The 23,007-nt window shown below is 37.3% G+C and overlaps 1 protein-coding gene and 1 pseudogene across 1 annotated transcript; both read left to right on the top strand.

Annotated features, from left to right (window-relative positions):
- The first annotated feature begins 2,638 nt into the window (after nt 1-2,638).
- On the top strand, nt 2,639-11,354 carry LOC115965182 (annotated as a pseudogene).
- Nucleotides 11,355-21,091: 9,737 nt separating this feature from the next.
- LOC115965181 (probably inactive leucine-rich repeat receptor-like protein kinase At5g48380) lies at nt 21,092-22,009 on the top strand. The gene has a single exon (XM_031084367.1). It carries the CDS (start codon nt 21,092-21,094, stop codon nt 22,007-22,009), a length of 918 nt encoding a protein of 305 aa, XP_030940227.1.
- Nucleotides 22,010-23,007: the final 998 nt, after the last annotated feature.

The raw sequence follows: 23,007 nt of genomic DNA, 5'->3' as shown, positions 1-23,007 counted from the left end.
GCCGGTCATGCTTTAAACTCTGAAGTACAGGTTTGGGTCATGATAAACATGGTCCTAAAAATTATTGTTTAAGAGGCCAATGCTAAACACTAATTGGGGAACTTGAACCAATTAGAGCTTTGATAGGCAAGTCTTGCTGGACTTCTTTATCATGCACTTAATTTTCCTTGAATACTAGTACAATATAAGACTTTTTCTGACAACTCTTTTCGGTGAAAGAATCATTATTCTAGTCAAATATTTGTGACGTGTGAGCTTTGCAGTCTTCACAATGCTGACATGAAACATTACAAAAAGAATTTAGCGTTTTCAAATTTAGTCACACCCAATGAGCTGACAATGAATCCCAATCAATCCATCTTTATTATTCAGAATAGGCCAAATTTTCCTTCCTGCTTTATCTCAGTTATTTAAAAAAATTGGAGCTTCAAAAGGATAGATGATCTTCGATATGTTAATTACTTTATTTATTTATTTATTGTTTTCTTCTAATACATATTGACCTCACATGAGCAATGGAGATATATATATATATATATATATATATTTTTTAATAAAGAACGTGTGATTGTTTTAAATTTTATAGTAAGTCCAATGGGCACACCCAATTTCACACCTTCATGAGTTGTCAACTTATGATAGGAATAACCTTACTTTCACAATTTCGCACATTACTTAGTTGTGACAGGTGGAATTTATTTTTGCAAAGTTATGATAGTTTTAAATTCTAAAAATTGAATAAATTGTGTTGACAATCTTAATTATGTATGATTTTTTTTTTTTTGGATGACCAATTATATGTGAGATTAAGATTATTTTTAACTATAAGTTCCAGGCTTTCAGCTAGTTCAACTAATAAATTTGTTAATGTTAAACAATAAATTTGCGATTCAAACTCTACCCAATAATAAAGTATAATCATTATGGAATCAACTCGGCAAAATAAATTTCTCTCATATCTATCCAAATACCCAAAAATCATTCTACCTTGACTTTTTTTTTTTTTTTTTGTCATAAGTCCATGAATGGTTTAATGCCATAGGTATCCAATGGGCTGCTTTAGTGAGTTGAAAGCCTTGAGTTAGTCTTTCTGAATTCAGCCCAATCTTTCTTTATTTAGCCCGAAGCAAAAACAAAGCCCAAGAGCTTTGGGTCTTTCACAAATGGTTCAGATAAGTTTTGGAACGTGATCTTACTATGAAGTTTCTAGCTTTAATAGTCTTGCATTTGCACATGATTTCGTGATTTCTTCAATGACCGGTGCTCCACCATTCACAATCTTCAAAAAAAAAAAAACAAAACAAAACAAAACTCCACCGTCCAATATAATCTCGTACCTTGTTTGTTCCCAAATCCCATCAAACCAACCAAAGTCTTTCAACTTTCTACGCAGTCCAGATGAACAAGAGCAACAAAGTTAGACTAGCTTCCCCTTTTTTTTGAAAAGGTATGGTTATTGTTCATATGGGGACTTGCCTTGACTGTATAAGGCTCATGATTCTTGAATCTCTCTGACCTCCTAGGCCTCCAAAATTTCACTTGCTTTTTCACTGTAGAGAACCCTTTTTGTGAAAACAAAATCAAGCATAACAAAAGGCAGTATAAACGTTTCTTTGTTTTTCGTTTTTTTTTTTTTTCTTTTTAAGTAGACGTTGACCTTTAAAGATTCGGATCAACAATAATTCTGCTGTTTCTTTTTTGAAGAACAATTATATGACTATTGTTTCAAGAAAGCGTTGTAGTAGGTATTATATTGGAATTTTACCTAACCCAAAAAAAAGGGGAATAAAGTAAAAGCCAAAGCAAAAGAGACAACAAAAGAGAAGTGTGCTTTGGAACTAACCACCCTCTTTCTCTCACCAAAATTTTTTATGTGAAAGAAGGGAGTGCGTTATTATTATTGCACTTTTCAATAATTGTATAATGGGTAAATGTTGTTATACATAAGTGTAAGAAATAGAAGCTTACAGCGGAATATAAGTAATCGGTTTTTTTCGGCATACCTCTCTTGGCCTAAACCGATGATCACACGAAGCTTTGAGATTGTTCTACGCTGTCTAGAGCCAACCTCCATGCAGACCAGCTATTCAAACATGTTCTAAATTCCAGTTTGTATGATCCACAAACCAAAAACATTTCTCCGACGGTGTTGCACACTACTAGAGTGATGCAAACATAACCCACAACCTAAGAGCCTCACAACACTCTTGGTGTTTATATACACACCACTCCATTAATATTAAGTGGGATAGTGAACTTAGTGGGGTAGTGTAACGGTCCAATACCATTACTCCATAACTCCTAAATGTTACAATCTGAGGCAAATAAAGGGACATGCTCACATTGGGTGTCTGTCCATATTCTTTCAGTTTCTAACAATAAGCTAATTTATACAGTTTTGCATATACACCCCCAAAACAACATAACTCGTGGGTTAAAGTGTGTGTAGTAAACACTACTCTTATACAATTAGTCACAAATGAGTTATGGTTAAAGTGCTTTTGAGCTTCTAGAATGGAAGGACTCTACATTTTAATTTATTTTTGGGTATATTCCAAGTCCACCTTTCTATGCGGTAAAGTGATTGGCATCCTCTATATAAATGCAACGCTAATATGCTACTATATCTCAAACACAAATGCCTCTTAATTCAAGAGCCCTGGTCTTAGTCCACATTCTTTTTTGGTCATTTCTAGATACATTTATTTTGAGTCATGGTACTCAGAGTGATATCAATTGCTTGAAATCTATCAGAGATTCCTTGGTAGACCCTCTCAATCTCTTAAAGACTTCATGGACCTTTAACAACCTCGTAGAAGGTTCCATCTGTAACTATGTTGGGGTCACGTGTTTGAACCCAACCGAGAATAGGGTATGCAGTATCGTACTTGCGAACATGGGGCTTAAGGGAGAGTTCCCCAAAGGCATTGAGCACTGTAGGGAACTTGTAAACTTAGACCTTTCAAGTAATGAGTTTTCAGGATCAATCCCATCAAGCATAGGAAATTGCTCTTATCTGGAGGTTCTTAAACTTGACAACAACAAGCTAACAGGTCAAATTTCTCAGCAACTCAGCCAGCTCAAGAATCTTAGAATCTTTAGTGTTGCTAACAATCTCTTGTCTGGTCCAGTGCCAGAGTTTGTCAACATTAATATTACGCGTGAGAGCTATGTAAATAATAGTGGACTTGTGGAGGACCTTTAGAGTACTGTAAGAAGCATAGATGGTGTAAAGGACATATTTGTGTAATTGGCTAATCTTTTGACAAAATGCATTTTACTTGTATTTAGGTAGATCTAGGATTTGTTTAATACTTCAAGAAACATGTTGTTTAAGTCTAGTATTAAAGCCATGAAGATTGGATCAAGAAACAAGTGAAGACAAGTTGTTCACTAAAGTTGGACAGATAGCTCGACACCTGCGGATAGATAGCTCGACAGCTTCTCGACACCTCTCGACAGCTAGGCTATCTATCGAGCTCTTCAGTTGATTGTTATCACAATCTCGACACCTCTCGATAGCTGGTGGATCGATCGAGAAAGCTCCTGTCTCCTCGATAGCTCCTCGATAGCTTCTCGATAGTTGTATCTGTCGAATTTTAAAGCTTGACACCTCCCGATCGATCGAGGTTACGAGAATTCAGATTTCCAGATCTGATTTTCGGCCCAAGCTTTTGTATTTGTATAGGTTTCTTTTCTCACAACCCTAGACATATATAAGGCTTGTTTTAAAGGCAGTCACATAAGAGAATACAAGGAGAACGAATGCAAAAGGTGATCGATGCCTTATTCTCTTTGAAAGAAGTTACTGCGTCTTTTGCGCCTTAGGGTTTTGTAACCAAGTTCTTCTTGATATTCATTGTTGATGAAGTGAAGAACTTTGCAGCCAACACCTTCTTCGAGTTGGTGATTAAGTCGCGTATTGGGATCCGCGCAATTGGTTAGTCACGTACTGGGATTCGTGCATCAAAGGGTAGCGTTCATAGATTGAAGAGTTTAAAGGTTCTGAAGCGGAAGAAGGTTTTTGCTGTAAGTTCATCTACGGAGATTGTAGAGTCTAGGGACAAAGGTTTTGTACTAGATCTGAAACTTCTCTTTATTATAGTGGATTGCTTTTTGAGAAGGTTTCCCCCTAGGTTTTTTACTGTGAAACTAGTTTGTTTTATTGGTTTTCCTAGGTCATCATATCTTGTCTTATTTATTTTTCCGTTGCATGATTTGACATGATATTGATGTTTGTTTGTTTGTTTTAACAAGTTTTATTCATAATAAATCTAATTAACAACTTGGGTTTAAAAATTGTTAATTCTATCAACTGGGGTCTAAATTTCCCAACAAGTGGTATCAGAGCAGATACACTCTAATTGGATTAATTTCCTAAGTGTGATCCTTGACCCCTGTTGTCATGGATCGTGGACAATCTCTTTTGATTCCTCCTTTATTTGATGGAACTAATTATGCATACTGGAAAGTTCGTATGAAAGTTTTTTTGCAGGCTCTAGGTGAACAGGTATGGCAAGCTGTTGAAGTTGACTGGATTAAACCAAAGGAAGCGCCGGTGGATTGGGATGATGCAACAATCATAGCAGCAAATTTCAACAGTAGGGTCTTGAATGCTTTGTTTTGTGGGGTGACCAATAAGGAATTCAAGAGAATATCATCCACAGAAGTTGCCAAGGAAGCATGGACTATTCTTGAGACCACCTATGAAGGTACCAAGGCAGTAAAGACTGTGAAACTTCAAAGACTCACTAGTAGCTTTGAAGAAATAAGAATGGAGGAGGATGAGACCTTTGATGAGTTCTATGCTAAACTCAAGAATATTGTGAATTCTGCCTTCAATCTTGGAGAATCTATTGCGGAATCCAAAATTGTTAGGAAAATCCTTAGATCCTTACCTGAAAGATTCTATGCCAAGATCACTGCCATTGAAGAAGCAAAGGACATTGATCAAATTCCTTTGACTAAGCTTATAGGGAACCTTCAAACCTATGAGATGGGATTAGGCTCAATGGGAAAAGGTGGAAAGAGTAAAAACTTGGCTCTTAAGGGTATAGAGGAAGAGATTGAGGACTTTGAAGATGAAGATGAAAGTGAAGATGAAGATAATGATGAGGATGAGGATCTAACCTTCATAACTGATGAAATTATCAAGCTTCTTTAGTTCAGGAAAAAGAATAAGGGTAAACCTCCTAGGAAATCTAAATCCTTTAGGAAGGGCAAGAATGAGAAACCCCTCATCAAATGCCATGAGTGCAAAGGTTTTGGTCATATGAGGATAGAGTGCCCAAACTATCTCATGAAGGAAAAGACCAAGGAGACAAAATATAAAAGGTTGGTTGCTACTTGGAGTGATACTGAGAATGACTCTTCTGATGAGTATATAGATGAATGTAGTCACGTTATGGCCTTTGCTGCCTCAACCGATAAGGTAATTGTGGAGAGTGCTAGTGACAATGAAGATTCTTCTGATAATGAAGTATCCAAGAAGATGACCCTTCAGGAAGCCTATGACAAACTATGCACTGAATTCATAAAATCTGAAAAGACTTCTCATCTTTGTAGAAAAGAGCTTAATGAGGTAAATACTGAAAATGCTGATTTGTTAGTCAAACTAGATGAGACTACAACGTTAGTTGAGATTCTTGTTGTGGAGAACACCTCATTAGAAGAGAAGGTCAAGAATCTTGAGGTAGAGCTTAGTTAAGCTAGACCTCAAATAGAAAGGATGCTTAGTGCAAAGCTTGATGAGGTCTTCAGTGTTCAAAAGCCTAGTTCTGATAAGACTGGCTTAGGATATGCTGTTTCCTCTGGCCCCTCCTTTTCCATGGCTTCTGGATCAAAGACTGTCTTTGTCCCACAATCTGAGAAAGGTAATAAAGGTATGAAATCCAAAACTAATCTGGCTAATTCTAAATCCTTTGTTAGACCTCATGTCTGTCACCATTGTGGTGTTCCTGGACACATTCGTCCTTATTGCTTTAAGTTATATCCTCAAAAGCAAGTGTCCAAACGGTCATAGGTTTCCTCTCAAGGACCTACACCTTTGTTTGGAGAGTTATTAAAAGTTTTGATCTTTTTAACTCAATTTCAGGAGAATTTTAATTTTTTTATGTCCTTTAGTAGACATACTAAGACATGTGTCTTTTCATCTTCACAACCAAAGACTCGTGCTGTGTGGGTGAGAAAGGAGCCTAAGATTTAATTGTCTTTTCTATTTGTCCTCTGCTTTAATTCTTTCTATCTAAAGTAGGACTCTCTTTGCTTGATTTCTTATCTATTTTTGAAATCATGCTTTTCTGCATCTGCACCTTCCTATCATGCCTCCATGCATATGCATCTTTCTTTCATGCTTTTATGTTGTTTGTCTATTTTTGGTTGATTATTTAGTTTTTTTTTTTAAATTGAAAAATCAGAAAAATACAAAAACAGTGTGTGTTTTGTGTACATTGGTACTTGTGTACCTTGGATGGCCATTGAAACAAAATTTTCTAAACTTTGTATCTTTTGTAACTTAGATGAGCATCTCTATGCATAACTAAGCAATTGAGCTTTGTGGCTCTTGTTTGTGATGAATAAGATTAAGTTATCTCTTGTACTTAACACTTGTATCATTCTTTTTGACAGGAAGGACTAGAAAATCATAAGAGAAATGCATAAATAACCATCTCACCATTGTTGCCCGCCAATCATAATATGACACCTGTATGCTTCGGCATAGCAAAAGTGCAGTATCAATGACATTTGTGTGCTTCGGCATAGCAAAATTGGAATGTCAAATGCTTACCATCATTGGGTATTTTCTTTTCTCTCTCTTATATGCCTATGCATGATTTGCTTAAAAGAAAAATATGCGAAGAAAAATAAAAAGTAAAAAGATAAAAAATGCTTTAAATATGATTATAAGCGTGTCTTCTAGGAGATGTGGGAGTTATAGGATGTACCTCGAAGGTGATAGTCCCCATTAAACAATTATGATTGTGTGTGAGTTAAAGTAATTTTTTCATACCTCAAATCGTCATAACATGTAGACACTTATGCAATCTTGCGATGTTTTTTACACACAACACGCAATATTCTTTGCTACTCTTGATACATGTGCAGGTACAATGTGATTTGGCCATCACAAGGAATACATGTATTAACGTATACTCACTAAACTGTCTTAATTTGTTTTTTAAATATAAAATTGGTTAGACTTGTTTAGTGTGTGTATGTGTTTTAGGATCTATGTGCATAACATTTTTCTTGTTGAGAGATTTGTTTTTCACATGTTTTGCATCTTTCTTTTATTTTGTCATCCATAGCATCTTGTTTCATTACATTCATGCATTTATATGGATTCTTTGTACCCCCTTGATCATCTTTATATTTCTCGGGTGAAGCTTTCTAGCTTCTTGTACCCTTTGTCAATCATGACAAAAAGTGGGAGAAATTGTGGTTTCTTTTTACAAGATTCTACATGTTAGAGGGAGAAATATATGCCGTTGTAAGGGGGAGTTGTGTTTCATCTTGTTAGGGGGAGTGCTTACCTCTTTCTTATTGTACATCGGTCTTGTGACCATGTTTACATACATTGTGCTTATCTTTGATCATGTATGTCTTTTTCACCTATCCTTACATGTGTTATTTCTTTTCTCTCTTTATACGCATACTTTTTATACTTGTATGCAATCTATTATTTCTGTTTCACACAAAGATGCTTTGATGAGTTTATTTAAAGTGTTTTAGAAATACAGGTTGTCAAAGTCTACTTGCCATAAACTCTCTTCTTGCAAAGTTTTTCAAGAGTTTGTGTTAGGATAGATTTTATTGTATTCAACAAGTGAATATGAGTTGAGTGATTTATGACTTCTCTCATATGTTCATTTGTTTGTTATGGTTTTGTCACGGATTGCCAAATGGGGAGATTGTTAAGGACATATTTTGTGTAATTAGCTAATTCTTTGACAAAACGCACTTTACTTATATTTGGGTAGATCTCGGATGTGTTTAATACTTTAAGAAACATGTTGTTTAAGTCTAGTATTATAGCCATGAAGATTGGACCAAGAAACAAGTGAAGAAAAGCTGTTCACTAAAGCTGGACAGATAGCTCGACACCTACGGACAGATAGCTCGACAGCTTCTCGACACCTCTCGACAGCTAGACTATATATCGAGCTCTTCAGTTGATTGTTATCGCAATCTCGACACCTCTCGATAGCTGGTGGATTGATCGAGAAAGCTCTTGTCTCCTCGACAGCTCCTCGATGGCTTCCCGATAGCTGTATCTGTCGAAGTTTAATGCTCGACACCTCCTCGACACCTCCCGATTGATTGAGGTTACGGGAATTCAGATTTCCAAATCTAATTTTCAGCCCAAAACTTTTGTATTTGTGTAGGGTTTCTTTTCTCACAACCCTAGACATATATAAGGCTTGTTTTAGAGGCCGTCACATAAGAGAATACAAGGAGAACAAATGCAAAAGGTGATCGATGTCTTATTCTCTCTGAAAGAAGCTACTGCGTCTTTTGCGCCTTAAGGTTTTGTAACCAAGTGTTTCTTGATCTTCATTGTTGATGAAGTGAAGAACTTTGCAGCCAACATCTTCTTCTAGTTGGTGATTAAGTCGCGTACTGGGATCCGCGCAATTGGTTAGTCACGTACTGAGATTCGTGCATCAAAGGGTGGCGTTAATATATTGAAGAGTTCAAAAGTTCTGAAGCGGTAGAAGGTTTCTACTGTAAGTTCATCTACGGGGATTGTAGAGTCTAGGGACAAAGGTTTTGTACTAGATCTGAAACACCTCTTTATTATAGTGGATTGCTTTTCGGGAAGGTTTCCTCCTAGGTTTTTTACTGTGAAACTAGTTTGTTTCATTGGTTTTCCTGGGACATCATATCTTGTCTTATTTATTTTTCCGTTGCATAATTTTGACATGATATTGATGTTTGTTTGTTTTAACAAGTTTTATTCATAATAAATCTAATTAACAACTTGAGTTTAAAACTTGTTAATTCTATCAACTGGGGTCTAAATTTCCCAACATATAGGAGTTTGAAGTTTCTTTCAGAAGTGGGTTTGTGGTTGGTTTCGTTTTACTGCTACTTTGTATACACCCTTTTTCATGTACTATATTAATCTTAGGGTTGTTTGAAGATGAAGAATCACAATAAGACGATGTCAACAACAAAGATGATAGCGTTAATGGCAAGGAGGAAGAACATAACAAAACCTTGTTCTGTGAGTCAAATCCCAACTAAGGCATGACGATAGGAACTGAGCAAAGAGGTACTCTCTCTTTCTCTCTCTCTCTCTCTAGAGAAGTATTAATTCAAAAAATTAGATATTCTTTCAAACTTATTATTATTAATATCATTATTATTATTAGTAGGACATTTTTTTTTTTTTTTGATGAACATTATTATTAGTAGGACATTTAGTACATAATTATACACATTTGCATGAATAGTATATGATACTATAAATTATTAATGTGTATAATGTTGTATACATTTATTTTGTTTATAATGTAAAATATACATGAATGGTGAATGTAAAAACATATTTTCCATATAATTATTTATTATTTTTTTCTTTGGTAGTCAACCAATAATGTTAGATCAACTCAAAAAAAAAAAAAAAAAAAAAAAAACCTAATAATGTTAGTATTGCATACTTTCAGACACTTTTTTTTGCTACAACTGTCACAATTATGTGGATCCACAATTTATTTTTTATCATTTTCAGTCTGCCAATTGTGAACATGTGTGTGAAAGTTTAAGGGTTTGTTTGGTACATGTATTTAAATACATATTTTCAATTTTTAAACAACATTACGCGCATTTTCACATACTTTTTTACCTACACATATTTCCAAAAAATACAAACAACGTTACTAGAACAACATTACCAAATGGCCCCTAAGATACTAGTTTATTGATGGTTTTTTTTTTTTTTTTTTGGCTGAATAAAAATTCGATAAAACACCCAAAAAAATCAAACATACATTGAGACACAAAAAGAATTATTGGTAGTTGACTGACTTTGAAATTAGAAAGTTGACAATGTCAAATCTTCCTTTATCTTCTAATTTTTTTTTAATATGCATACATCATAATCATAGCAAACTTTTCAAAATGCATTGACAATGCCCTAGATCTTTGTAAGTGACACAGAAAGTCTTGCTAAGTGGGCCTAAATCACATTGTTAGGAAATCAAGCTCTTTGACCCATAATCTTTCTAGATGGCTCCCTTTTGGCTCATTTGGGGTTGGAGCGCATCTCCTTGAGTTTTAACGACATATATTTTGTCACAACTTACATATATATCAATGGGTGATTTTATTAGTTTTTCACCAAATACTAATGGTGATCTTATGTATAGGTTATGTAATTCAATCACAAATTAACATATATGTAAGTTGTAGCAAAGTATATGGTCCTACAAGAATTGATATTCTTCATGACCTTGTGGTTGAGGGAGTTGGTTTCTCTTCCTCATTTGTTTATATTTGTCTGATTAATTAATTTATTAGTTATTCAGGGGGTAAAAAGTGACTATAAATCAAAGAGTACTTTCTGATTATTAGGATTTAATTAATGTTGAAATGGTGCCCCAGATCACCTAGATAAAATCTTGAACTCTTCATCAGAATTCATTTAAGCTTTATATTTTTGTTTGAGTACTAATGGAGAGTGATTTGCTTTACAATTTTTAATAGTTGAGGGTATGGTTACAAAAATAAGTTTTACGAGGCTTAGTAAAGCAACCAACAATTTTAGTGCAAGCAATGTCATTGGATCCGGTAAAATGGGAACCATGTACAAGGTGATTCTTCTGGATGGTACTTTCTTAGCAGTTAAGAGGCTAAATGCATCTCAACATCATGAGGATCAATTACTATCTAAGCTAATGACACTAGGTAGGTTAAGAAATAATAATTTAGTTCCCCTCATGGGATTCTGCCTAGAAATGAAAGAAGGGCTTCTTGTATACAAATATATGTCAAATGGAAGTCTTCATGATTGGTTGCATGCTGTGGAAGATAAGGGTAAGATCTTAGAATGGCATTTAAGGGTTACAATTACAGTTGGTATTGCAAGAGGCTTGGCCTGGCTTCACCATTGGTGTGACTCCAAAATAGTTCACCTTGACATTAGCTCAAAATGTATCTTACTTGATAAGAAGTTTGAGCCCAAGATATCAAATTTTGGAAGGGCAAAAAGCAGGAGTTTTGCTATCAGTGATGAATTTGGTGATGTGGAACTGGTTAAGAAGGATGTGTATAGCTTTGGAATTATGCTTCTAGAGCTAATTATAGGCCAAATAACTAATCTTCCTAATTGTCTTGATGGAACCTTGGTCTAATGGAATAATCATATTTCAAATACCTCCTCATGTGGTATGAATGATGTCATTGATAAATCTTTGTTAGGGAAAGGATATAATGGTGAAATATTTCAGTTCCTTACAATTGCATGTAGCTATGTTCAGCCTTGTACCGATCAAAGGCCTACGATGCTTGAAGTATGGGACAAACTGAGGGCTATCAGAGAGAGATATGGCCTCACTGACAAAGAAGATTATCAATTACTAAGGCAGCCCCAAATTGGCAACTCTGACACTAAAGACGACCTTGAAATCATTGAGGTTGAGACCCACTGACTTGGAACATACATATATATTACAATGCTGATAGATAAATCCTTATCATCTAGTAGTTGTGCTTGTGCACCATCTCCTTGTTATTTGATCTGTCTTTTGAATATTAAAATTTACATTTCAAAGACATTGTAAAGATCGAAGAGTCATTCTTTGCCTTTATATTAACTTGCATAACAAAATCAAACTAAATGAAGCTGTAGAAAAAGGTGAAAGGACCAAAATACCGAAAACGATAATGTCTCTCAGCTATTATTTGTGAACTTAAAATACTTTATGTTGTTAAGCATTCAACAACTACTTTAACTTCAGGATCTAGAACTATCATGGATTTTACAGTGATATAAAATACAACAAAATAGTCATGAGACTTGCCTGGGTCTATTGATGCAATTCTCTTGAAATCTAGTGAATAATATTAATTCTCTATAGGATTGGTTTCTCTCTCTTCATCCTTTTTGCTGCTCAGTTCATTCAGATTCAATCTACAATGAGAAAAACTGAATACCTTAATGGGTAGAGAGAGGATTAGTTTCCTAGTTTATTTTAACTTCCACTCTACCATCAAAGTTGGGAGTCACGTTAGGAAACCACTTCTCTAATTGATCAATCAAATAAGACACTAATGGATATGTCTTTATATCCCATTAAACCTCTAACTTATCACATGTGCCTTATCATGTGGGTCACCAAATTAATTTAGTCTTACATTATTTGTTTATGGGCATTTTTAGGTTTTATTTATGTTGACAATTCATTTTTAGGTTTTATTTATGTTGACAATTCGCGAAGTAAACATATGTTGTAAGTATCTTTAGAAGTTTATTTTTGGAGACAAAGATGCTACAAAGTTATCTGATTTAGAGTGCAAATTTGGAAATTTGATTCATGTTGGATTGATCAAAATTAAAATTTTGACTGATCAAGCACTTAAATTCGACCAATCAAAAATCACAGGTTAAATTAGTTTGCAAATTTTATAGCCTAGCCTACCGTGCAAGCAACTATGTTTAGTGCCATTTATTCTACACTATAAAAGAGACCCTATATGACAAAATAGACACTAAATATCCTAACACAATTGGTTTTCAAGCCAAATGATGAACTGGTGATTGAACTTAAGCAAGCTGAATTGCTTTAAATACATGTCATGATAACTATGGATGATTTATTGAAGTTCAGGAACTAAGTATTGTTCAGGAGGGATGCAACTTGAAAATAGGAGAAAGCTTGTGTTAGATAGTAAGAAACCATAAGGGTAATTTGGTGAAAGCTTGGGTGCTTAACCTAGTTGTAGCTATATTTGTAGATGTCACAAATGTTTGAGTCTTGCAAAGAGCTGTGGAGTTAGCTGGGAAGTGATGTACTGAACCATAGGGGAGAGGGATTCTCTAAGTCAAATTTGGATGCAACTATTAAGTAAAGAAGCCAATTTTTTGGGAAGTTGCTCCTATAGTTGAGGATATGAAAAATCTGTTAACTCCTTTGATTGAGTTATAGTGAGTTATCTTGGGTTCCTAGGGCTAGTAATGAAAGTTATGAAACTACTCACCTGATTGCTAAATGGGCCTTTGGATAGGGTGTGAATGAGTTGATCCGGCTATTTTCTCTATTATTAGATTTTTGTGACCTAAAGGAAGGATTTAGGGCTCATTTGGTAGCAGAATTTGAAGATTGTTGTGTGATTTAAAATACGTGAGCCCCATTTGTAAGTTGTGTTTGGTTAAAAAAATCTCATAAGGATGTTTAGATAACGATTCTCATTTTAGGTGATTTAAAGCTAGCAAGTATTTGGAGAATCCTTCAATAGATGTTATTGGTACTAAAGTAATAGTTTTAATTGGTATTGTTGTAATTATTAATTCCTTTGAAGTGAGTTATATTGGGTTCCTAGAGCTAGTAATGAAAGTCATAAAACTGCCCACTTGATTGCTAAATGGGCCTTTAGGTAGGGTGTGAATGAGTTGGTCTGGCTATGGTCTTTATTGTGAGATTTTGTTTTGGGCCAATAGGAAGGATTTAGCTTCTTGATTACTTACTTTTGCTGCTCCTTTTGTTAATCTGTGTTGGTGTATGTTTCGGTAGCAGACAAAAAAAGATATGCCCTTAAGTCTTTTTTCTTTTCTTTTTTTAATCTTTTAGAATATTCTCTTGCTTTGAGCTCAATCTCCCTACCCAACCTTTTATTTTTTTATTTATATTTTCTTAAATTCAGATTCCATTTGGTATGAGCATCGTAACTATATAAAATGATTTTACCAAACCTAATTTTAGTGTGGACTACATTAGAAAATTGCATTAACGGAGAGTTTTTTTTTATTTTTTTTATTTTGGGAATTTACATGGAGAGTCAATTTGGATGAATATATTTTATATATTGTTGTTTAGATTTATACTATATTTTTTGCTAAGGGCCTTTGTAAATTGTTATTTTCTGGGGTTTTCCATAAGAGACATTGAAGGCTCAAATCCCCTCCTATTCGTTGTAACTATTGAATTATTAAAACAATTTAAAAAAAAATTAGCAAAAGGTAAGAGGAAAAAAAAATTATGTTTTTTATGGGTTAGATTTTTTGTTGTCTTTTTTTTTTTTCTTTTTTTTTCCAAACTTATTTCTGAGGTTACTTTTGACTTTTTTTTTTCTTTTTTTTGAGAAGAGCATTCCTCGTCAAAGTTCAGAGTCATGTATAAACTTTAAAAATTATAATTTATACATTAAAATAAAAACATGTAATTTATACTCCCTATTTTCAAATTGAATAACTATGACAAAAGTGAGTGGTTAGCAGTTAGCATAACATAGCTTATCTCAAACTCACATACTTAAACTTTCGGGCCAAGTGATGTCTCTATATATTTTGTTTACTCAATCTGAGCCTCTCCAAGCAATTTTCTCTCCAACAAAGTTAATTATAAGTAACTAACTTTTCATCTCTCTCCAAATTATACAAGTCTAAATGTACATCGGACTTCTCACTAACACATAATGGCAAGTCTCGTAATAATTTTATCAATTAACGGTTAAGATCCATCTTATTGGATCGCTAAAATTTTTGAAGAAAATTTTAGTAAAGACTTTTCGAAACTCTGGTAGAAAAACATTGGTTTGTGTAGTTTACTATCTTCAATTATTAGACAAGCCTCTAGAAGTTTAATTTCAACAATTATGGTATGGTTGATTATGAATGATAAAGAAAAAGTAATAAGTTTATGTGAAAATATAAACAGCTACTCACAATCTGCCATCTTAGAATTGTAATAAAAGAACCCGTGACATAAAGTTTGTGGGCCCGGGAAGTTTACAATCCGGCCCAAACTCTATCTGGGCCCAGGGCCCGTGCCGAGGAGGTCTTTTGCCGAGGACGAATGATCGATGGCCGGGGTGTCAAGGGGAACGGCTGAGAAACTACCCTGTCCTCGGCACTCCAGAACTTCAGTGGGAAGATCAACGTCTTGGTGAAGGCTACCCCCAAACAGCCCCCTGAAGGGGATGTGAGTGGAATGGGGCCCACAGGGAAGCAGGGTGTAAAATTGGATCAAGGAAAATGCGTCCCCTCCGCATTAAATGCACCTGCCAACGTCCAGATCCGATTAATGAGAAAAGACGTTTGGACGGTGTAAACTTCGATCTTCGCAACTAGTAGAAAGTAAAGAGGGGACGGTTGATGGGATGGATACAGAAATAAGCACCTGCCTGACCAACAAGTGGAGGGCTAGGATCAACCAAGACGGACTATATAATAAGAAGGTAGGTGCACCAAACAAGGGGCTGGGAAAAATGGCCAAAAACCAGAGCCTCCCAGCCCACCTCCAGGAGAAAGACTCCAGGGGTGAAGACAACTTAACCATGTATGAACACCACGAAAAACCCACCGCCTGGTGACCAAGGCCTAGCCTTTCAAACCCACGCTCTACAAATGATATTGTTTGGGCCGTTTTACGTGCGAACCCAACACTGTTACGGTTCGTTACAAAATCGTGTCCTTACAATTGGCGCCGTCTGTGGGAAAGGCTTGTGTGTTGGCATAGACGGTAGGTCGAGAGAGTTCCTTTGTCATCTCTAACAACTGGTTATAGAGTTTTAGTGTAAAGTTCCGCTAAGGTCTATGCTTCTTGACTAGGGGCTACGCTTGGTAGCGTTAATCGCATGGATAATTCTAGGGGCTTGGCCGAGGAGCTAACTCCCCTAAAGCCAAGGTCCCACGCAAAAAGAAAACTGAGTTTTGGACAGAACCAAGGCATTGCATGGTCCTCGGACTCAAGCCTATGGGGAAACCAACTACTTGGATGAGAAAACTGAGTTTTGGACAGAACCAAGGCATTGCATGGTCCTCGGACTCAAGCCTATGGGAAACCAACTACTTGGATGAGAAAACTGAGTTTTGGACAGAACCAAGGTATTGCATGGTCCTCGGACTCAAGCCTATGGGGAAACCAACTACTTGGATGAGAAAACTGAGTTTTGGACAGAACCAAGGCATTGCATGGTCCTCGGACTCAAGCCTATGGGAAAACCAACTACTTGGATGAGAAAACTGAGTTTTGGACAGAACCAAGGCATTGCATGGTCCTCGGACTCAAGCCTATGGGAAAACCAACTACTTGGATGAGAAAACTGAGTTTTGGACAGAACCAAGGCATTGCATGGTCCTCGGACTCAAGCCTATGGGGAAACCAACTACTTGGATGAGAAAACTGAGTTTTGGACAGAACCAAGGCATTGCATGGTCCTCGGACTCAAGCCTATGGGAAAACCAACTACTTGGATGAGAAAACTGAGTTTTGGACAAAACCAAGGCATTGCATGGTCCTCGGACTCAAGCCTATGGGAAAACCAACTACTTGGATGAGAAAACTGAGTTTTGGACAGAACCAAGGCATTGCATGGTCCTCGGACTCAAGCCTATGGGAAAACCAACTACTTGGATGAGAAAACTGAGTTTTGGACAGAACCAAGGCATTGCATGGTCCTCGGACTCAAGCCTATGGGAAAACCAACTACTTGGATGAGAAAACTGAGTTTTGGACAGAACCAAGGCATTGCACGGTCCTCGGACTCAAGCCTATGGGGAAACCAACTACTTGGATGAGAAAACTGAGTTTTGGACAAAACCAAGGCATTGCATGATCCTCGAACTCAAGCCTATGGGAAAACCAACTACTTAGATGAGAAAACTGAGTTTTGGACAGAACCAAGGCATTGCATGGTTCTCGAACTCAAGCCTATGGGGAAACCGACCACTTTCATGAAACCTAGGTGCTAAGCAGGACTTGGCAGTTACGCGCGATATCTAAAATGATGCCTATATCTTAGTAGGACTTGGCAGTTACGCGCGATATCTAAAATGATGCCTATATCTTAGTTGAACGAGGGTTAGAAATGAGTCTAAAGGCTCTGCGGGTGCAAGTAAGCTAGGGTTTTGAAACATGATGTTAAATGTATTGCATGCATAAATATTCGTACATGTTAAAATGAATCAGCACAGAATTCATGAACAATATTACGTATCAACGAGGGCAGCTAACAAGTAACCAGAAGGAAAAAGGAAAAACAAGATTTCATATATACATGTTCAAACGCTTGCAAATTATCAATAGATTAGAAAGTTTTTGAAATAAAAAGAAACAAGTTAATCGTTAAATTAGAAACGGATACATAAGCCTAGCCAGGATTTCTACTTGTCTACTTTTGCGTCGGTCACGTCCTGAGAGGAAGGAACGGGATCAGCTTCGACACCCTGGAGGATGGTCCCTTCTGGGGAAGGCTGAACAGGGTCAGCATTGGTACTCTGGGGGACCACAGCAAGGGGAATTGCCTGTGGCGGCTGGGCAAGTGTGGCTGGCTCCTCCGTACTAGACACCTGAATGCCAACCACGAGCTCAGTAACCTCTTTAGGTGCCTCAGGATCCATATGCTGAGATATCACTATCACATCCTGAAGTTCTCCCTCTTTGAGCGCCTTGCCAGAAGAGCCGCTGACCTGTAAGTCTTCCGACGGGATGACCCCTTCCTCGGGTTGGTCATCCATAGCCACGGAGCTGGTGGAAGTGGCCTCGCGGATGGCCGTAGGGTAGAATATGTTCTCCGCCTTCCACAAATCAGATGAAGCATCCACCCCAGCTCGCTTCAATGCCTCTTCCCAAACCTGGGAGCAATAGAACCTGCATACTCCAGGAATCTGGGCCTTAAGGGTGGCTTGGGTTTCAGCCACTCCCATATTATAACCATCATCCTCGCCTGTTTCCTTGGCAGCCTCTGCCTCATTCCTGGCAAACTCGGCCTCATGCTTTGCCCTTAGGGCTTCATCACGGGCATATTCTGCCACCCCTTTTTCATCCACAACCGCGGCCAGCCGCTTATTTAAACCCTCGATCAGGTCTTTAGCTATTCGCAACTGGTCCTCGGCTTCAAGTACGCGCTTTGTTTGGTCCTCGACCTGTTTTTAGGCGCTAGCTAGGCCCGCCGAGACGTTATCCCTCTCACGGATAGTTATTGTTAAGTCAGCCTTGACTTTGGCAAGTTCATCCTCAGAGGCTTCGAGGGTCTTCGAGGCCGTTATGCGCCTCTTGCGTTCGATCTCGGCCACCTTACTCCTGTTATTCACCTCTTCCTCCATCCTATAGGTTGCCTGGAGAGCCTGGCAAGGGAGATGAGCGTGTAGTTAGTGGCAAACCGATGGCAAGAGTTAATAAGGCTTTAGGTTTTAAGAAATCTTACCATGCCCAAGTACCTCTTAGTACTGAGGAAGACCTCCTGCATCCTCATTTTCCTCAGTTCATCCATGTCATTTGGGAGCAACATGGTTCTCCCTAATGCGTCTGCCACGTAGCCACCCTCGCCATCTCCAAGGTCCCTCAGGGATGCCAAGGTCCCTCAAGCCAAAGAGAAATAAACCCAGAAAAGAAAAAGCACAAGTTAATGGAGGTAGGGAACTTACATAAGAGAAAAATTACGCTTCGGACAGGCTTTATGTGCTTGAGATAGACTTGAATTTGGGCGGAAGTCCAGATGAACCCAGAATACACGCACTAAAACTCTTAAGTGCAGAACTGAAGAGACGGATCCGTCCCCAAAAAATCTTTTATACTTTCTAGGGTAACTGTACTCCTTTTCCCGCCCAAAGAGGCCAGGAGATCACCACCGTTCGATTTCCATCATACCGTAGAACGTGGGAAGCACAAAGCCGCCCGTATTTAATGAGGCCACGTTTCGCCTTCCAAGGGCTCTAGGAACGTGCCTTGGGCAGGTGAAAAGCCTCGGGAACCGATAGGTGACAAGGATTGACAGGCATTGGCGGATCTCTGATGTCATCAAAACCCTCCTATCAGTCCGAAGAGACGGATAGAAGGATTTTGAGGGGCTATTGTGGGCCCGGGAAGTTTACAATCCGGCCCAAACTCTATCTGGGCCCAGGGCCCGTGCCGAGGAGGTCTTTTGCCGATGACGAATGATCGATGGCCGGGGTGTCAAGGGGAACGGCTGAGAAACTACCCTGTCCTCGGCACTCCAGAACTTCAGTGGGAAGATCAACGTCTTGGTGAAGGCTACCCCCAAACAGCCCCCTGAAGGGGATGTGAGTGGAATGGGGCCCACAGGGAAGCAGGGTGTAAAATTGGATCAAGGAAAATGCGTCCCCTCCGCATTAAATGCACCTGCCAACGTCCAGATCCGATTAATGAGAAAAGACGTTTGGACGGTGTAAACTTCGATCTTCGCAACTAGTAGAAAGTAAGAGGGGACGGTTGATGGGATGGATACAGAAATAAGCACCTGCCTGACCAACAAGTGGAGGGCTAGGATCAACCAAGACAGACTATATAATAAGAAGGTAGGTGCATCAAACAAGGGGCTGGAAAAAATGGCCAAAAACCAGAGCCTCCCAGCCCACCTCCAGGAGAAAGACTTCAGGGGTGAAGACAGCTTAACCATGTATGAACACCACGAAAAACCTACCGCCTGGTGACCAAGGCCTAGCCTTTCAAACCCACGCTCTACAAATGATATTGTTTGGGCCATTTTACGTACGAACCCAACACTGTTACGGTTCGTTACAAATAGTGTCCTTACAAAGTTGTTTTCCTCTAACAACTTGATTGAATTTCAATGGACACGGCTTGTGTATGTGTCCCGAGCATTAGAGTGATGCATTGTACACAAGTTTAACCGAATTTTTACTAGCGTACTCTGGGGGCATGACTTGGAAAATAGATCTAAAAACTATTAAAAACTCTCGGGGTGAAAGACCATTTTTCTTCTCGTTTTAGAAGTGGAGTGGTGGCTTTTTATCTGCTCCTATACCTGAGTGCAGATTGACTTGACTTTGATCCTTGTTGTCATCCAACTTAGTGGTTTTTCTTTAGACTCTTAGGTGCTTCTAGAATCAAAAGATTTTACAGTTTCATTCTTCATGCTACTAAAATCACAAACTCAAATGGCTCTTAATGCAGGAACTCTGGTTTTGCTCTGCTTTATTGTCTGTACATTTAGTGAGAGTTATGCTCAGAGCTACGTGAATAATAGTGGACTTTGTGGACGGCCATTGGAGGAAGACTGTAAAAAGCATAGATGGGTGTTTCAAATTTCTTTCAAAAGTGGATTTGAAGTTGGGTTTGTGGCGTTTGCTATTTTATATACAGCTTTTTTTATTTACTATTTTGATCTTGGGGTTGGCCTAATGGAGAGAGGGAAGATCATCAAAAGAATAGAACCTGATCATGTGAGTCAATTTCCAAACGTAGAATCCCGATATGAACGAAGCAAAGAGGTACTCTCTCTGTTTGCAAGCCATATTTTGAAGTTTAAACTTTAAAGCAGCTATCAATTCAAAAAAATCAGATGTAACTCCAAACTTTTTTTTATTTTTTTTATATATTACTCAATTATAAATTACACCCTCCATGTTAGGATTTTTCAATTTTGGCATCTGAAGTTTTGATATTCTTAATTTTGCATCTAAAGTTTCCATTCTCTTGGGGCAATGAAAGTGCAAAAAAAAAAAAAAAAGTGTAAAGAAAAAATTAAGAATAAAATGGTGAAAAAATCAAAATTACAATGCTTAGAAAGCTTTAATAATAGTAGTCCAATTGGTAGACAGAAGGACCATATGAACACAGAATAAAAGTTAAATGATGAAAATTAAAAAATCAAAATCAAAATCAAGGTTTTATTAGCTTCTTCTTCTTCTTTTAATTTTAAATTTTTATTAGAAAATTGGACTTGCTTAACTTTTCATAATGCATTTTCATATACTACATCTTTGTATGTGGCATCACATATCTGCAGGTAAAACTTCCCAAATTACTAGCTTTAATTGTTGAAATGTCTAGACAAAATCTTGACTTCTCCATAATTCATTTTAAGCTCTACGATCATGGTTAAGTACTAATGGAGTGATTTGGTCCACAGATTTCATTATTAGAGAAGATGGCTACAAAAGTAAGCTATGAAGCTCAGAAAAGCAACCAACAATTTTAGTGCAAACAATGTCATTACGTCTGGAAAAACGGGGACTGTGTACAAGGCAATGCTTCCCTATGGTACTTTCATGGCGGTTAAGAGGTTACATGCATCACAACATTATGAGAATCAATTTATATCAGAGCTAATCACATTGGCTAGTTTGAGACACAAAAACTTGGTGCCCCTCATGGGGTTCTGCCTAGAAATGCAGGAAAGGCTTCTTGTATACGGATATATGTCAAATGGAAGTCTCCATGATTGGCTACATGTTGTGGAAGATAGGGCCAAGATGTTGGAGTGGCCTATAAGAGTTAAAATCATAGTTGGTATAGCTAGAGGCTTGACCTGGATTCACCAAATGTGTCATTTCCAAGTAGTTCACCTCGACATTAGCTCGAAAGGTATCTTACTTCATCAAAATTTTGAGCCCAAGATATCAACATTTGGAGAGGCAATGTTCATGAACCAAAATGACATCGATTTGAACGAGAGCTGCTCTATAAATAGTGAATTTAGGGAGGTCGAACTTGTTAAGAAGGATGTATATAGCTTTGGAATTGTGCTACTAGAGCTAATTACAGGCAAGGAGCCAAGTCAGATGACTAATTTGCTTAACTTTCAGGAATCAAAATTTGATCTGTATGATGTCACTGATAGATCTTTGTTGGGGAAAGGATATGATGGTGAAATATTTCAGTTCCTTAGGATTGCTTGTAGCTGTGTTCAGCCTTGTACCGATCAAAGGCCAACGATGCTCGAAGTGTGCAAGAAATTTAGGGCTATCAGGGAGAGAAATTGCCTCACTGTTAAAGATGATTTTAAGTTAGTAAGGCAACCTGAAATTGCTGCATCTATCACTGAAGACGATGTAATCGTTACGGTTCACACAGACTCACCATGAATCATATGTATATCATGTATATGTTGTAAATGAAATACTAATATCATGTATATACTCTTGCAGTTCTTCACAATCTCCTTGTATTTCAGTTTTTTTTAATATAAATTGTTTACATTTTTGAAGACATTGCGAAGACTAAATGGTCAGTTTTTGCCGTTTTGATAAAAGGTGGACACAAAGAGAGAACAAAGTCAAGTGAAATGGAAGCTCTAGAAACAGAACAAGGATCAAAATGCTCAGACTTCTTTGCTATTGATTTTTTATGGATGAACTGTACAACCATTATCAATGTGGCAATGTGAATCCAACGTCTCACACTCTTCTATTGTGCACAAATTGGTCTTTACTCTTTAATACATAATAACTCAATACTCATTTTGAGTACTAGATGATTTCGAAAAAACCCTTTTCCTAATGCCATTAAGGTTTAAAAACTTATTTACTAGAAAAATTATGAAGTAGAGTGACATGGATAGAAATATTGTTTCCTTTTTCTTTCTTTTTTATTTTTTATATATAAAAATTAAAGTTATAATTAAAGCAGGTATAACTTGAAAATAATTAAAGTAGGTATAACTTGAAACCTAGGATGCACCGATATAGAGATTTTGGCCAGGTACCCTTCCTCAGCAAGTGACCAACACTTCCCCACACTGACACATCTCGTGTATTTAGATAAATCTCGAACAAGATAGATCTCCTTCCACCTACACATCTCCGCCATCTATCGAGCACAGTCCGTCTCTAAGCCTTCTCTTTTCCAAGCTCTAGTTCTCGCTCTCTTTCGTTGCTACTAGCCTAGATCATTGATCCAAGGGCGGCTCCACATTGAAGCCTTGACTTGGAAAAATAATTATTTTATATATAAATTTTTAAAATTATAGATTTAAAAAAAAAAAAATTGGTGACTACTCTAAATTTTTTTTGGCCTAATATAATTAAACTCTTGGACAAAATTTGGCAACAAACTTATGCTACAACTCCACTTTTTATTTTTA

The sequence above is a fragment of the Quercus lobata genome, chromosome 10 (genome assembly GCF_001633185.2).
Source record: "Quercus lobata isolate SW786 chromosome 10, ValleyOak3.0 Primary Assembly, whole genome shotgun sequence".
Classification (NCBI taxonomy): Eukaryota; Viridiplantae; Streptophyta; class Magnoliopsida; order Fagales; family Fagaceae; genus Quercus; species Quercus lobata.
The sequence above is the reverse complement of the archived record's forward strand: the minus strand, read 5'-3'. Positions and strand labels throughout refer to the sequence as shown.

What these genes read in the sequence shown, in the direction of transcription:
- LOC115965181 (XM_031084367.1), top strand. Translation starts at nt 21,092, where the DNA reads ATGAAGCTCAGAAAAGCAACCAACAATTTTAGTGCAAACAATGTCATT.